Raw genomic sequence first — 17,819 nt, forward strand, 5'->3', positions numbered from 1 at the left:
TGCCCAAGCTCACTGCTTTACAGAGAGGCTGAGGATTGGGGCTGAATCCAAACCCAGTTTGAGCAGACTGGCTGTGAGTGGGGTTCAAAGGGCCTGATAAACAGTACGCCTCAATTTTCACAATTCTCCACTGTAGCCAAATTAGGTGACCAACTACCAGAAGCCGAGTATGTCAGTCCAGAGCGCGTTCCCCCCAAACCCACCAAGGAGTTTCTGTCATCCGGGAGGTGCAGAGGGACACGGCTCATCTCTGCAGGCACTGACTCCCCCAGATTCCAGCCTCTGACTGAATGGAGGTGCTGGGATGCAGACAGGTTCAGCACTGTCCTTGGTCACACAGCTAACAGGGACACAAGTGGACCGTGAGTTCCAAGCTGCACCCAAGCCCAGACCCTCCCCCTCGATGGAGAGCAAGTAGCCCCAACAAGCGCATCTTGGGGACCGGCCACCCGCAGGGCCCAGTCCCCACTTCTATCTCCCACAGCACTGGCACAGAGCTTTGCAAAAAGACCCGTCTTTTATTTAGATAAATAAAAGTATTGCTTTATGGTAAATATTCCCTTCCTATCCCTTAGGGGAGAAAAGGGGAAAAAAAACTTAGTATCTTACCTCAAAGGAACATTCAACATTTCTTTCATTTTTTTTGTGTGATAATCCCTTCAGGTCTATCTTTTCAACAGTCACTGTGAAAGTAAACAAAACAAAAAAACAACAAACAGAATTATAAAAACGAAATAAAAGCTTGAAGTATACATGATTAGTTTGCATCGATTGATATCTTAGCGGCTTTCACAGGAAAGCTCCCAGCACCCGGCACCATCTCCTCCGCGGGGAGCTCGTCAGGAATGAGGGAAGCTGGAGGCTGAGCTCAGAATGAGGGCAAAGTTGATCTTGAGACAGAAAATACAGGGAAAATATAAAAACAAATTTTAAAAAAAGGGATCGGTACTTGAAAAGAACATACGTTTATTTGCCTGCTAGAGGGCACGGATGATTACTGTAACTGAAGGTTAGTTATGCTCTGTTCTCATCCCTAAAAGACTAAAGATCAACACCTCCCACTCTGGTTGTTTAGAGACGTAGCTGCCCAGAGCCTTCGTCAGCGTCTTCCGTCTCCTTCTGGGACGGGGCCAGGCTGCAGGCGCGACGACCGCAGCTGTGGGGCAGGCGCTGCAGACCCCTAGCGCCGCCCCTACAGAGCAGGGGCCACGGCTGCACAGGTGGACAGGACAGGAGAAGACAGTCGCGTTAGACAGCCCCAAAGTGATCCCCTCCTCATGCCTCCCCTGTCACTCCCATGGGTGCTTTTTTTTCTCTCCTCAGAAAGAAAATTATACAATTAAGCTTGTAAGCACTTAAGTTTTAAGATGCAAATTAAGTTTGTAAGATGCAAATATTCGAGCACAAATATTTTTGAAAATAAAACAGCACTTAATAAACATGATCTAGTTTCCAAACTTCAAAATCACACTTGGTATGTATGTCCTGTTTCTGATTCAAACACGAATGCATCTCAAATGCTCATTTAACTGCTTGCTTCTTCAAGCTTATGAACTTCTGGCAGGTGCAGCAGTCAGACAATCCAGCTCTTCCGGAAAGACCCCAGTGAATGAGGGAGGCTTTCCTGCGTGAACAGCATACACACCTTCCTGACTTTTCACCCGTATTCCTGGAGGTCGCTTGGCTGTGTACTATGGACATGTCTGCAGATCCTCAACACCTGTCTAATCTGACACACTCAGTGTAACTCACAAAACTATCATGTTACACTTTCTGCAGACGCCCGATCTCCTGGTCGGCCACACATCCTGAGTTTTCTCCAGCAAACACCACTCTGGAAGACGTTCAGGGCCAACCCCCAGAAAGCTTCGTGGTCAAAAGTTTGGAGGGAAAATCTAAGAAACTCCTTTTCGTAGACTGCCCATGTACGTGATCATATTAAAGGCTCTGAAAAGTCCTGTGACAAGTAAATCTACTTTTATTAACCACATTTCCCCAATTTTTTTTTTTTGGCCGCAGAACTCTCTCCTCCCATAATATGTCTAAGTGCCCAGAGAACGAGCAACTCTGGGCACCAGGCTTCGGAAAGGTTCTAACCCTGACCTTCCCACTATTGCAGCCACTGACCCCATGGGACCACTTACTTTGGTATTAATTACAATTGAATAAAATTAAAAATCTCATTCCTCAGTCGCACTAACCACATTTTAAGCACTCGGCAGCCACACATGGCCAGTAGCTGCCACACTGAGCAGACCCAGAACCCTAGTCATCACAGGGAGTTCTACTGGGTGGTGCTATAAAGTCAGGGGCGGGTGGGCCACAGGCAGCCCTCGGCCATTGGTGTGACCGTCTCCAGGGTGCAGAGCCACACTGTGGGCTGACGTACCGCCAAAGGCGCTCTCTCCCCTCCGACAGCAGAGCCCAGCAGTGGTGCCAGGCTCCACACACCTCCTCCCCGATCCAGAAACACCAACCATCTGGATCTTCGCAGAAAACAACATGCCGATCCCTGCCCTAAACCAACAACTTGTTCATTCACCAACTCGTTATGAAGCGCCTACTGTGTGTTGGGCTGTACTCCGGGGCTGGGCACAAGGTGGCCAGCACTGACCAGAGTCCTTGCCTTCACAAACCGCTGCCTGAATTTTTGAGCCTCTGTAAGTTTATAAAGTTGTATCAGAGTTGATACGGATCGTGGGAGACACAAAAACCCATTTGGTTTAGAGTATTTTAAACTTAAAATAGCATCTCACAGGAAGGAATTACTGTTTAAAAAAAACAAGAACGTTTGTTTCCTTTCTGGCAAAACAAAGAAAACACCACGTTTAGCAGCTGTGCACTGCCCGAGCTCGCTCAGTGAAACTGCCCACTGCTCCCGTCTGACTTCCCCAGGCAGACTGTCAGCAAATAAACAGTTCTTACACTCTCCCAATCACTATTTTTAAAAACTTACCCACAGTGACCTCACTCTAATCCAGACCCTTCACTTCTTTAGACAATAGAATATACAAAGTCAACGAACACAGAAAAACCTATTTGGCGTTTTCCTGGGCCACAGAATACCAACGTGTAGCTACAAGTCCCAGGGCTGAATATTAGGATTTGTGAAAAAAAAGCAGAAAAAAAACCCTAACTGGACTGAAGGCGGGAAGTGACTCATATCTGGACAGGAAAATGTGAAAAGCAGATGAATGTTACTCAGCTGTTTTCAAATCAAAGAGGCATTTCGGACCAGAGGTCTGAGATGTTAGCAAGACCTCTTTGGAGCCCCCAGCCCACCAGACGCTGTGCTCTGTCTGCATCACCAGCCCCGATTTTGCCAGGACGCCTCTGGACCAAACACACGGACAAGACCTGCTGTCTTCTCTTGATGCCGCCTGCCCTGGAAGCGACACCTGTGGCCACACAGGGCCCTGAGGGTGGAGGACGGCCCGCTGGGGACAGGGGGTGGGGCCAGGTGGATTCTCTGCAGCAGGTGAGAGCGCTGACGGTGGCCAACACGAGGGTCGGGCTGGGTGTTCAGCTGGGCTTCAAAGAAGTATAAGACACTCTCAACTCCGAGACTATTAAAGACCATGTTTATAACAATACAAGCACGAACAAGTGCTTATCCTGTTACCTGAAATATTATAAACTACATGTATAACATGATTATAGTTTAAAATGTAAAAGAGAGAGAGACTGAAAATAAATGATCAAAAATGACAGGGTTAACTGTGCCTGGTGGTGGAGTTATGGCTAGTTTTCCTGTCCCATCTCTGCAGTGTGGTTGCATGGTTTTAGTGTTTACCTGTGTGCACACACGTTTGCCGACGGCCCACTGAAAGCCCACTGGCAGACAAGGCCCCCCTCCCCTCCCGCCACCCTTGTGAGCCTGCAGACTGGGTCATGTCACACGCGAAGCCCCACTCCTTTCTGAAATGTATAAGCAAAAAACTTGTCAGTTTGAGGGGCTGGATATCAAACCATCACCTGAGGAAGAGAACACAGCCCAAGACAGGATTAGCACCGACTGGGAAGACCCCCTAAACCCAGGGCTGGGCGGGAAGAGCACCCAGGACGAGCGCGCCTCCCCGGGGCCCAGACGGTGAAGGGGTTCGGGCAGGGCACGCAGCTTCGGACTCTGGCTTGAGGCCGCCAGCCTGCTCCCACGTGCAGAAACAGCACGTGACAGTGTGCTGCTTCCTTTCAGCATTTCCTGGGCTCAAATTTTCTTCTTTTCTTGTTCCAGCTGTACACCAGCGGTTCTCTCAAATCTTACGAGTCAGAGCACATGGCCTTCGGGAAGATGTGTAATTGCACTGCACTCCCATTTTTATAACTGGATCCATGCCTAATTAAAAACCAGAGCACTACTGCCACTAAGAAAGCAGGGAGGCCGAGCTGCGTGGATAGACTGTAAAATGTACCGTGGTAAGAGTGCAGGCAGCTGCCCTGGAAGGCCCAAGTGGGGTCCGGTGGGCTCACAGACCCCCTCCAGCAGCCACACCGTCAGGTCCAGGAACACACTCCCTACCCCAGCCTGGGAGCGCCTGTTAGGCCCACAGCCTAAGGGCTGCCCTTGCTGCCAAGTGCTGCCACGTGACCCCCCGGCGCTCAGGGCCACGTAGCACGAGAGAACAGGACACCCAGAGATAATGGCTTTAATATGTCCCGAGAAGGAGGCTCTCCTCTGAAACACCTCCCTTTCTACCCTAAAGACTTCTGGAAAAAACCGAGTTGTCGTCAGTTTCCTGCTAATTACGTGTTTTACTTGATTTCAGTGTATCTTTGTTAAATAGCGTAATTCGGTACAGTCAATAACAAGAAACCAATTTTATGCCACACCCAAAACTAAACCAAAGCTAAAAGAAAGCATAGTAAAAAGGGTTTTACTGATTAGTGAGAGAAAATATGAAAAATAATCATTTTCTAGCACAACACCTTCTCTCAAGCTCCATACAACAGAACTCAGTGTCCTCATAATTAAAGAAACTGAACCAGAATAATAGTTAAGATGCCTCCAGCTTTACAATTTTATTACTGAAATCTAATTTTAATCTAAGAATTTAAAAGCTGTACTCTTAAAAGTCTCAGCTAAATAATGTTCCTAAATATCAATTTACTTTCTCACTTTCATCTAGCATTTAGTTGTCTGTGTTAATGGGAATAATTTTTTAAAACACTGCTTCTTTTAACTGTTGTTAAAATTTGAGCATTCACTACTATGCTGATTAAACTGATCCTCTTTTCTACATCTTTTTAGATCATGTTATATGAATTTAAGAACTCTATAAATTTACTTTTCTTTGATTTTATCATCTAGCTCCCCTGCATTAATTTGATTTGTTAGTTCTCCAGAAAGATATAAACAAAAGTTGAACATGATCCAGAAAACACAAAGCTGATAAAAGAGACGTCTGAAGTAGAAAATTAGGAAATGAATGCATATTCCATCTGGATGGTTAGCAATACAGCACTTGAACTTAGGGACGGGAGGAATTCACTTATTTACATTTGTTATGTGTATTAAGGCCAGCGTTTGTTCCGCCTTCATACGCACGAGGCCCTGCAGCGCCATGACTGGTGCACGAGTGCCTCAGCCCACAGCAGCAGGCGGGGCAAGACTTTAAAAGCGAAGGGAAGGGCCCGCTGAGCAGAGCCACACACAGTCAAGGCCCAGCGGTGACAGCACCTGTGTTGGGAGGAAACTAAAGTGGTGGCGGAGACGGGGGACAGAAGGCCAGGGCAGGCGGGCTGGCCCAGGACCCATGCATCAGGGCAGGGGGAGACCAGGGGCTCCGCAGTCTCCAGCTGTGTGAACTGTGACACGTCAGCTGCATGACCTTGGGCACCGTTATTTAATCCCTGAACAGAACAAGCACCAGCTTGCTCCGTGGAGCTGCGGCATCACCTGGCAGGCTCCTGTGAACTCCCAGGCGGCTTCCCAAGGAAATCTGTACCTGAAACCTTCAGTCAACAGTACAGAGAAAGAGGTAAGGCTTTCTTTCGCCTAATGAGTGCATGACTTTCCTTTTCTAGTCTCTTCTGTTTAACCAAGTGTTGGGATCTCAGAGTTGGAATCCCAGCTTCTCTTAGGAATGCTGCTTAACCACAACTCAGTTCTCCTGTCTGAAATGGGGACTGCAGTTACAATGAACCAGGCTATTATACCTGAGTCCCACAGGGTCCTAGGAAGGTCAGGCAGGTTAGAGTATGTAACAAGCTAGGACCACCTTCTAAGACTAGTCAGGGCTTCAGACCGTCCTTACTGCTGTCCCGAGCTGTAATCTGAAGAAACACAAAAGTCTGACCTCTTTATAAGTTGAACTATGTCTCTGAAGACTTTTAAAAAACACAGACAATCCAAAACTGAAGTGGGGTACAGAAAAGACAACAAGAAAACTAGTAACGCTGATAGTGGCTTCAGACTTTCCGAAGAGCAGTAGCAGGGCACTGGGGAAAGCACAAACAATAACCAATGACCAGTTACCTGCTGGGTCAGCTTCACGGTAGAGGAACTACGGTTACCTGTGACCACTGAATGGAGACCGCTGAGGATAATCAGCAAGGTCTGGCTTACTGCATCTTCTAAGGGTCATGATGTCTGAGAGCAGTCAGGTCCGGTCCTACCACAGTCCTGCCTTCCTGCACCAGGCATCCCAGCAAGACACAGACACTGCTGTTCAACCAGCACTTACATTAAAACACAGGAACAAAGGGTCTTGATAATTGTGCCGACAGGAGAAAACCATAATGGTGAAGAAGTGGCCCTCCCCCCTTAGGACTGCAAGGGTACAAGATACAGGCTCCACTTGGACGGACTGGGGACAGAGGAAGCAACACCCACCAGGAGGCACCTCCCCCTTAACAACACGATGAAGGAAGACCCTCTGCTCAGTGAGTGACAACGACCCACCCAGGAACAGAGGCCCTGCTGCCTTCAGGACGACTGAGCCTCCAGCAGAATCCAGGAAACGAGCTGACTGCTGCTCCCAGGGCCGTGAGGAGGGCAGCCGTCCAGGCCCGCAGGTGTGAGGACTCGGCACCACCGGCATCCTCGCGCAGCTCCAAACCGGGAGGCGAGAGCAGCTGGGGGCCCTGCGGGCTGCGCCCCATCCTGTCCCTGTGAGCCCCCCACGGGCCCACACCACTGGCCAGGGGGCCACTGGCCAGGGGGCCACCGGCATGACACGGTCCTCTGTGGCCGCACAAAGCCAGACAGCCGAGAACCAGGGAGACCAGCCTGCCCCTGTGGGAGGGAGAGCGCCTTGTCCACGAGAACCAGGGAGACCAGCCTGCCCCTGTGGGAGGAGAGCGCCTTGTCCACGAGAGCCAGGGAGACCAGCCTGCCCCTGTGGGAGGAGACCGCCTTGTCCACGAGAACCAGGGAGACCAGCCTGCCCCTGTGGGAGGAGACCGCCTTGTCCACGAGAACCAGGGAGACCAGCCTCCCCTATGGAAGGAGAGCGCCTTGTCCACGAGAACCAGGGAGACCAGCCTGCCCCTGTGGGAGGAGAGCGCCTTGTCCACGAGAACCAGGGAGACCAGCCTCCCCTGTGGGAGGAGAGCGCCTTGTCCACGAGAACCAGGGAGACCAGCCTGCCCCTGTGGGAGGAGAGTGCCTTGTCCACGAGAACCAGGGAGACCAGCCTCCCCTGTGGGAGGAGAGCGCCTTGTCCACGAGAACCAGGGAGACCAGCCTCCACTGTGGGAGGAGAGCGCCTTGTCCACGAGAACCAGGGAGACCAGCCTGCCCCTGTGGGAGGAGAGCGCCTTGTCCACGAGAACCAGGGAGACCAGCCTCCCCTGTGGGAGGAGAGCGCCTTGTCCACGAGAACCAGGGAGACCAGCCTGCCCCTGTGGGAGGAGAGCGCCTTGTCCACGAGAACCAGGGAGACCAGCCTGCCCCTGTGGGAGGAGAGCGCCTTGTCCACGAGAACCAGGGAGACCAGCCTGCCCCTGTGGGAGGAGAGCGCCTTGTCCACGAGAACCAGGGAGACCAGCCTCCCCCTGTGGGAGGGAGAGCGCCTTGTCCACGAGAACCAGGGAGACCAGCCTGCCCCTGTGGGAGGAGAGCGCCTTGTCCACGAGAGCCAGGGAGACCAGCCTCCCCTGTGGGAGGAGAGCGCCTTGTCCACGAGAGCCAGGGAGACCAGCCTCCCCTGTGGGAGGAGAGCGCCTTGTCCACGAGAGCCAGGGAGACCAGCCTCCCCTGTGGGAGGAGAGCGCCTTGTCCACGAGAACCAGGGAGACCAGCCTCCCCTGTGGGAGGAGAGCGCCTTGTCCACGAGAACCAGGGAGACCAGCCTCCCCTGTGGGAGGAGAGCGCCTTGTCCACGAGAACCAGGGAGACCAGCCTGCCCCTGTGGGAGGGAGAGCGCCTTGTCCACGAGAACCAGGGAGACCAGCCTCCCCTGTGGGAGGAGAGTGCCTTGTCCACGAGAACCAGGGAGACCAGCCTCCCCTGTGGGAGGAGAGCGCCTTGTCCACGAGAACCAGGGAGACCAGCCTCCCCTGTGGGAGGAGAGCGCCTTGTCCACGCGGAGCCAGCGCAACTGCAGTGTGATGAAATAAGACAAGTTCAGGCCCTCTGTCCCGCGGGCCCGCGTGGGGCTGGCGGCGACCACGTCAGTGCAGAGACAACAGCACGTCACTGCACAAAGCGCTGCTCTAATGCAGGGGTGCCGGCGCGGGACGCGGCACGACAACGGCCACTGACTTCCCCTTGATGAACATCAAGACCTGAGACTTCCACAGTCCAGACACATCCGTGTAGAACTTGCAGAATTCAGAAAAAATTATACATCTAAGACTGGCGTTTTCAAACCACCTGGACACATCCAGCCAAACGCCACGACCCTCAGCTCCTCCCCACACCCCGTCCTCCCAGCAGCCCCGGCTCACCTCTGGACAGTTTCCCTCCAGGCCTCTTGGGCAGCGACCCCTCAGTGGAATGTGTGGATGTGTGCAGGGCGTTCTCCAAGCTGTTGCCCACGTTGCTGACGGGGGGCTCCGTCCTGGGCGTGACCTGTGGGGACAAAGTCGCCATCATCTTATTTTCTTCCTAAATTTAGTTCATGTGTAAGGATTTTCATTTTTATCTGAAAGTCACTTATGCTTACTGCAGCTTCCAATTTTTCTGTAAAACAGTCATTGCTAGTGTGAGCACTTCAGGCGGAAGACAAAACTTTGAGCAATTCACCACTCACCACTGAAATGTAAAGCCACCCCAGTTTGAGCAAACATGGGGACTAATGTCTTGTGCCAGCAGTTCACTCGCTGGGTAGAAACTGTTAACTAAGCCGTCACAAATCCTATCTGAGGCATAACCTGATTTTTCAGTTCTTCAAATCACAATTTCCTATCAATTACAAAGCAGGACTTAACACTGTCCTATAAATCTTGAAAAAATAATAAAATGCTCTAATAAAAACAGGAGACAACAGGATAGACCTGGATCTATTTGGGGGTGCATTTTTAAAAAGCATATTCTAGAAATACGTTACAATCCCATCTCTGGGCATTTGTCATACAAAGTACTCACAGGTGAGCACGATGTGTGTGCGGGGCGGGGGGTGGGGTGGGGGGTGGGGGGCACACTCACTGTAACAGTGAAACACTGAAAATGCCTTGAACAGCTACTGATAGAGAGCCAGGAAAAAAAAGGACCACCGCCCACAGCCCCCCAGTCTATGCTGGCCTTGGGGTTCAGCCTACACCAAGTTCCCGACAGGAGCCAGGAGGGCTGCCCCATCTCCACTCCCTCGTCTTAGGCTTACAGCCAGCCAGGACCCCAGAAGGCCACCTTGGACTCTACAGTGACCTCAGGAGGGGAGGGGAGGGGAGGGGGGGTCCTTGGGAGGGGGGGAGGGAGGGGCAGCACCTTTACTTTTTTCCCCTAATGACAACCAGTATTTGAAAATTTTTATAGCCGAATGTATTTATTACTTTTAGGATTTAGGGGAATAATAATGACCAATGCTTTAATGTCTTCCTACTCACAATTTAAAAGGAGAGTAGAGAAAAGTTACGATTTTAAAGTTTACCAAAAGCATCAAGTTTTAAAAGATGGAGAAACACAGTGCTACATACACAGCCAAAGAGAAGGTCTGGGAAAGGGGCATGACTTCCGGTCCCAACCTGGACCCGAAGCGGGCACGAGATGCACACAGGAAGCTCTCTGGCTGCCGCTGTCCTCAGCTCACCTTGTTACCTGGCTAGCGGGTGGGCGGCGGCACAGACCCTGCTGTGTGCAGGCCTGGCCGGGGCACCCGGCAGAGGCAGAGGGTCTGGGGCAGGCGGAGGTTGGCAGAACGCACCAGCTACCTCGGGAGGCCTGGCCGGGACACCCGGCAGAGGCGGAGGGCCTGGGGCAGGTGGAGGTCTGCAGAACGCACCAGCCACCTCGGTAGACGGGACACCCAGCCCCCCGCAGACAGAGCTCAGGGAGGCTGCTGCAGGCACGACCCTGCCTGCTCCCAGAGGCCAGTCTCTGGCCCAGGAAGGCCCCAGCTGTGCAGGTGTCCCCTCCCCACACGCGAGTCCCCACACAAGCTTAGTAACTCCGCAGGTCTGGCTAATCTGCAAGTTTACGGAACTCAAGGAAGAAAACCCTCCCCCTCCAGCACTCCACCAAAAAAGTCCATTCATTTGGTAACATTTACCGAAATGCTGTATTTTCCAATTATTTATATTTGTAGTTTAATTTGCATTATTTCCTTTAGGTGGAGCAAAGTTTTCTTTTATCATCCGATGACCAGAATATTCCAGAGATGAACTTCTTTATTAAATAAGGTAAAAGCACTGACAAGTACAACACAATGGATATGAATCTGAGCAAACTCCAGGGTATAGTGGAGTCTGGCGTGCTGCATGCAGTCCATGGGGTTGCAAAGAGTCAGACATGACTTAGCGACTGAGCCACAACAAAATTACTCAAAGAGCAAGATTTTAAATAACAAACAGTATTTTGGGAGGCTGACATTTCCAATACCCTAAACACAACGGCAGCCAAGTTCCCACATCTGGCCTGACCCCCAGGAACCCCCTCGATCTCTCAGCTGCCCTGGCGGGTAATTCTAAGTCCTGGTCCTAAGGCGAGGAAGACTGAGGGTCTCAGCAACAGCTAGTGGAAGCGCAGGCCCTGCTGGCCTGTGAGGAACCTCTCCGTGTGGAGCAGACACACACACACCCCTGCCCAGCCTGCAACAGCCCAACCGGCCAGGACGGACGCCACCCTCCAGACTCACAGCCTTTGGGGAGGGGGCTGCAAAAATGGACCGCAGTGCCCTCAGCCACTCTGGTGAACACTGAGGCAGAGAACTCAGCCAGTAAAGCCTGGGGCGGAGGGCAGGGGCGCGGAAATGACTCTGGTTCTCAGCCCTGACTGCACATGGAACCCTGGAGTTACCCAGCAGGATGGATGCACTGCATCCTACATAAATACAGGAAAGAAAACTAAAACAAGGAAAAAAAAAAAAAAAACATTTATTTTCCTTGGCACTTTTAAAGCATTTTTTCCTAGTTTTCCAAAAGTTCACTTCTTTCAACCCAGCCTCTATCTTTGTCCTGGTCCTTTGTTTACACTGAAAGCTGTCTTCACTTGTGCTTCCCAGAAATGCTGTTTTTTGGGGTTATTTTTGGTGAAGCTAATTTGCCCCATGTGACCCACACAGCTCAACCGAGCGCTGTCTGACTCACGCTCACAAGCAGAGCCGTCAGCAGCCTGACGGACTCAGAATGGAGCCCTGCTTGGTGCCGGGGTCGCTTCTGCTGCTGCCGTGAGGCTCTGGGAAGACGCGGTCCGGCCGCCAGCCCAGCGCAGCCCTGACGGATGTTTTCCATTAGGCTCACAGTCCTGCTTCCTGCCAGTGCCCGCCGACTGACACCCTCTGGGCCAGTCAGCTCCTTTTCCACCTTCCCAGCCGCCCCTCCTACGACCCACGGGGTCTGGCTCCTGACATCTCCCATGGCCGTCTGCTCCATCCACTGGGCCTCCGGGGCAGGAAGATGGTCAGGATACACTGGAGGCCTCTGTCCTGGCTGCGCCCTCAGCCAGGGACCCCTCAACCGTGTCTCATACACAGCTCGGGCTCTGCAGCCGTGGCCCTGCCGACCGAGCCACCAAGGCCAAGACCTCTTTCCGGCACATGTTCAGCTTCCTCCACTGCACTCACCTCGCAGGGTTTTTGTGAGATTTAAATGGAAAGCTTTTGAAGTAGCGTGCTGCAAAGACAGTCAGGACTCAGTGAAATGGCAGTTGTGGCGACAACCAGGGCACGTGCAGGCCAGGCAGGAAGGCAATCGCACAGGTTCACGTGCTGACACACGGCACAGCGGGGACACTGGAGGGGACGCACGCCCACAGGGTCCCGCAGAGAAGCTCCCCCGGGCGGCCGCTCGACCACACCCCGAGAGGAGCATGCAAAGCTGCACCGCTGACCTCACCCAGGGACGCAGTCCAGGCAGGCCCCCGGATTCCGCATCCCCGTCTTGGGAAGCTGGGGGCTGCCTTCTCCTCTAAATAGACACTCCACCCACAGGCAGCTCTTCTATGACGAGCGAGCGCCACCCTGCAACAGCATGGACGGTGACCTGGTTATCTGGACCACAGGCAGACAAATGCCCCATGAGTCAGCGCTCGTGATGCCACAGGGGAGCAACCTCGTCCCCAGCCAGCAAGTGCAAATCACTGCAGCCGTGTGTCTGTAACAAACTTCACTGCCTCTAGACCCCTGGGCCCACTCATGCACTGGGAGGAAGCTGTCCTAAAAAGATAACCAGTGATACAAGGATTTGTGTGCAAGAAGGTTCATCTAAGCTTCAAAAGAAGAAAAACAGGCAAGTCCCTGGTGGTGCAGTGGGTGGGACTCCAAGCTTTCACCACTGAGGGCATGGGTTTGATCTCTGGTCAGGGAACTGAGATTCCACAAGACATGCAGTGTGACCAAAAGGAGAAAAAAAAATATCCAGCAAGGTTAATATGTAAATACGTAAATGTACATCCATATGATTAAATATTATGCAGCCTTTAAAAAACAACTTCAGAAAATGAAAGGCATGGGGAACACTCACATTTAGGTATGTGAATGTGTAATATAGAAATTGTATAGACACATACATTATAGGCATTGGAAAAAGAAGAAAATATGCCATAATTTTAATAGTATTTTTTATCTGAGTAAGTAAAATATATTTTTTGTTTTCTAATTTTTTAAAAAGGAATAATCACTATTAGGGTTAGGAAGAAAGCTAAAGATACCAAGTGTAAATGAGAGCACGTTTCTACAAGATGCAAACAACATGAAAAGGTCAAACAGAAGCAACTTCTAAACAACGGCAGCCGCTCAGCCCAGTGGCCGCCCTGTCTCCTGGCCGGCCAGTGCTGCCACGGAGCTGTCAGAGGTGCTGAGAAGCCCCAACAGGAAACCCCGCCACTGGGGGCAGGCTGGTGGAGCTGAAGCCTGGCGGGAGAGGAGCCAGCCAAGCAAACACCTGCGGGAGGGGCTTCCAGGAGCAGGAACAGACCCTCAACTCCAGCATCTACCGACAGAGTCCCTGATTTCCAACTTGTCCTCCAAGTGCCGCCTCTATAGTGGGAAGAACAACGTGCTGAATGTTGATACTTGTAAGTCAAAGGGAAAAAACACATAAAATCAGAACGAAAAGTGATTTGTAAGCATTTTACTAAAGCAGTGATTACGTGTCTCTAAAAAACCAGAACAAGAAAATAGATAGTTTAATAGTGAAAGCTATTTGCTGACTTAGGACAAGTGAAAGCCAGAGCTAACCAAAAACCGTTTTCCACATAAAAACATTCCTTTTAATATTCCCTACCCTAGAGCTCTGCTCATTAAAAAGAGAGAAGAGATGGGAGAAAAAAATGATTACTGCTCAAAAATCTCAGCACGAGATACCAAGTACGTAACTAGATGAGTTCTAGCAAAGCAATTCTAGAGCCAAGTTCTTCACAAGCAGCCCTGGGAGGTACAGCCCCACGGCACACCTAGCCCCACCGTGTGCCCCAGGAAGCTCAGAACTTCGTCTCCAGGCCACCCACAGCTTGCGATTAAACCAGAGTCCGGCGGTAAGGCAGGGCACTGGGGGAGCGCCTGGAGCCTGTCACCTCGCAGGAAGCCACCACGGTCCAGGCTGGCAACATGGCCGGGGTGCAGAGCAGGCAAGGCTTCGTCTGAACAGTGCACTACCAGCTCTCACTGAGAGCTTTATTTTAAACAACCTAACAGGTCAGGTGTATTCTCCTGGAACTGAGCAGGTAATAGGCAGGAAATTTAAGGTGGGGCTGGGGAGTATTCAAAACAGTGCTTTGGAGAGAAAGGCACAATGTTAGTGGTGAGGAACACAGTGATGCAAGGGGTCACACAGAAATGTTATTAAATGCACAAGGCATTTAATTAATATCAATTAATTAATATCAAAAGGCACAGCCAGGTGGGAACAAACCCCCATCTCTATAAACTCCAAAAGCGACTCTGAAATGTAAAATACTATGTTCAGGAAGATAGCCCTCCCCCTTCAGGAAAAACCTAAGTCACGTGACTGATGTCCTGGTGGAAGCTGCTCCCCTCGGTGTGCAAGGTCCATTCCAGTAGTTTCTTTCCAGAACATCACAGCCAAAGACACAGACAGGGTATCCGCCGCAGGCTATTTTCACCCTCAACACTTCTGACAAGAAGGGCACAGTATGCCTAACACTGGTATCGTGCACATCCTGGCCAGAAGGACGCATCAATCTTGGGTACTCTTTGAGAGCCTGGCTCAGTGTTTAGTCATAATAAGTGAGGTGGGCTCTACTGCCCGCTTTGGCTCTTGACGTAACGCTCCAGCACCTGACACGAGCATCCAGAGCAGCGCGCGTTCCCAGGGGTGCTGCACGACGCCCCGGGGCGTGAGCCACGACACAGGATCAGCCCAGAACACGGGGGCATCGGCGACGGGCAGAACAGGCGCCCACAGACGCTGGGGGTGAGCTGGACCCCCAGCTGGAAAAGAGGACGTGAGGACACATCAAAGGTTCAGAAGCACCAGTGAAGCAGGCCCCGGGGATGTGTCTGGGTAGGAGCCCTGTGAGCAGACGCCTATTCTGAAAGGAAAAAAATCACTGTGATTGGTAACCCAGCCCCTCCAGTACAAGTATTAACAGCACATGGCTCATGCGCTTCATAACTAGTCAAGGAAAAGACCCACACAAACAAGCGTTTTCAGAAAATTCCCACCTGCAAAGTTAGCACACAGGAACAGAGGTGGGGAAGCTGGTGATAGGAGAAGTGCAGTCCTCCCCGGGGAAGCAGGGCCCAGGGAGCGCTGTGTCCAGCGGGGTCACAGCCCAAGACGCAGATGGGGCGTCCCCTGTAGGTTATTTTCACCATACATTGTCCCACATGGCCCAACAACCCACATCAAAGTATCTCATTCACTTAATTAACTCTGTTATAGCGATAGGTTGTTACCATTATCCCCAAGCTTTTAATTTTTATTAAAATACCCAAATGTGATGGGAGGAGGAGCTGTTTTTCTTCCCCACAAATTAATTCTCTTTCCTTTTCAGTTATTTTTTTTTTCTAGTCTAGACTATAATATTTCTAGAAGTAGTTCCTACATAATACATGTTTTAATTAGATTCACTGTGAATCAGTAAGAAAACTGAGGATACAATTTCTTTCTAGTAATTCTATTGAGGTTCTTATGTAAAAGTCCTAAATAATCAGAAATGATGCTACAATGCTCCCTTCTCATAATGAATTCCACATCAGTGTTTAAAGTATAACGAATATAAACTAACAACTAGGGCGCTAACAGCCGTTGGTTTCCTGCCGTTCTACAGTACACTAAAATACCTAGGCTTACCACGAGTTACAACTTTGCAAATATTAAAGGAATACAAGCAGACAGTCTTACTTTCAGAGCTACAGACTCCTCTCTGAGACAACCTGACCCACGCGCGTAGTTCTACAGGTGACAAGCCCATCAGAGCACTGGAAGAATACACCCTCTGCTCCCAGCTCTCAGTGTACTTGTCCGTCAACTTGGTTTTGTTACTGCTACTGCTGCTGCTAAGTCGCTTCAGTCGTGTCCGGCTCTGTGCGACCCCATAGACGGCAGCCCACCAGGCTCCCCCGTCCCTGGGATTCTCCAGGCAAGAACACTGGAGTGGGTTGCCATTTCCTTCTCCCATGCATGAAAGTGGAAAGTGAAAGTGAAGTCGCTCAGTCGTGTCCAACCCTCAGCGACCCCACGGGCTGCAGCCTTCCAAGCTCCTCCATCCATGGGATTTTCCAGGCAAGAGTACTGGAGTGGGGTGCCATTGCCTTCTCTATTGGTTTTGTTAAGGTATATATAAAGCCAAACCATCAAGTTCAGAGAGTTTCTCCCAACAGAAGCTTTTGCACACCAGCTTTTGAAAAATAAAACAGCAGGATACAAAAGTTAAAATTCACTAGACTCTGCATCTATATAGCACATAAGAGAAATAGCCGTTGGATGTTACTAATAGGCCCACGGGAAAGAAAAGCACTGAGGAAGACAATGTTTTCACTCGAGTGGCCTTTCGAAAACCCCCGGCATGTCCCTCCACTACTCAGGACACAGCCCCCCTACCAGGAGGCAGGGACCGCTAGCCTCTGGGACTGAAAGACGATGACACAGTCTCTGCCTCCAATAATCAAAGTTTGGGAATGAAAATGTGAAGAAACCTATTACAACACAGTATGGTAAGGGCTAGGGCAGAAGGAGCCAAAGAAGGCTGCTTTATAGACTGTGTGAGCCAGGAAGTGGGGCCAGAGGCCCACTCTGAGAGAAGAGCATCTGGGGGGGTCAGGGGAAAAGGGGGTGCGTGAACACGAGGAACTGACTACAGACAGAGCTGAAGACACACAGCCAGGCCAAGGGCAGGTGCCGCGCTGGCACGCCGCGCGCCACGCTAGGAGCTCAGGCCAGAGAGCACCAGCCCTACGGACAGCTTCCTGGGGCCACTGCTGCGACGCCTGGGGGCTGCGGTCAGCGGGGCACCATCACACACTAGACCCAGGTCGGGGATCCTAGACCAGAGCCCACTTAAGGGCAGCACCCGAACATGTCACTGTTATTTCTAAAAAGAGATAAGGCACCAAAGTTTCTGTTTTTAAATTTAATCACAAAACAAGGGAGAGAAGCTCTAAAGTTGTCTCTTGTGGACTTAAGGACAGCAGTTAATTCTAAAAGGAGGACATCACTCGCCTGCTTCCTGACTCGGGATGAAGTGGAGCTGCCTGTGGCTAGGGCTGTGCTTATTCCCAGAAGACTACTGTGATCTGTGCCCTGATTCCCTCATAAATTACCCAAATCCAGTTGCAAAGAAGTGTCCCGCATATGTAACCATCATACCAAGTGTGTCAGGGAGAGGTGGGGACAGGGGGAGCGAGTGACAGACCGAAAGACACGAAGAGCACAACCCGGCTGCCGTGTCGCAGCGTCGGTGGAAATCAATGACTCTGTGGAGATGAGAAAGCAGGCAGACTTGCCAACGGTGTGGGATCCTGGCCGGCGGGTCGGATGTGCTCAGCGGTCAGAGACAGAAGACAGGACCTCGCCTCTGGACACCCAGAGCTCCCTGGAGCATCCGGCCACAGCTCAGTCACAGCTGGTTACAGAGTTGGGGGAATAAGAGAGAGGGCAGACCATCAAGTAACAAGAGAGAGAGGCAGAGAGAAGTCCGAGGAATACCATCATCAAAAGGGCAGGCAAGCAGGAGAAACAGAAACTAAGACTCAAACAAGTGGAGGAAGTTTGGGGTGGGGGGTGGGGGAGGGCTGTCAGAGAATAAGGTGGGGTGGGGC

General features: G+C 51.3%; 1 protein-coding gene across 1 annotated transcript in view; it reads right to left on the reverse strand.

The window, feature by feature from the left end:
* Positions 1–17,819, reverse strand: part of ZCCHC14 (zinc finger CCHC-type containing 14) — a 47,506-nt gene that overhangs the window by 21,194 nt on the left and 8,493 nt on the right. Inside the window, exons 2-3 of the mRNA XM_055552297.1 lie at positions 8,890–9,013; positions 610–683 (exon numbers count right to left, since the gene is read on the reverse strand). Of these exons, the coding sequence (XP_055408272.1) occupies positions 610–683; positions 8,890–9,013 (198 nt within the window). The remainder of the gene's footprint in view (positions 1–609; positions 684–8,889; positions 9,014–17,819) is intronic.

This window comes from Bubalus kerabau, chromosome 17, assembly GCF_029407905.1.
Source record: "Bubalus kerabau isolate K-KA32 ecotype Philippines breed swamp buffalo chromosome 17, PCC_UOA_SB_1v2, whole genome shotgun sequence".
Classification (NCBI taxonomy): Eukaryota; Metazoa; Chordata; class Mammalia; order Artiodactyla; family Bovidae; genus Bubalus; species Bubalus kerabau.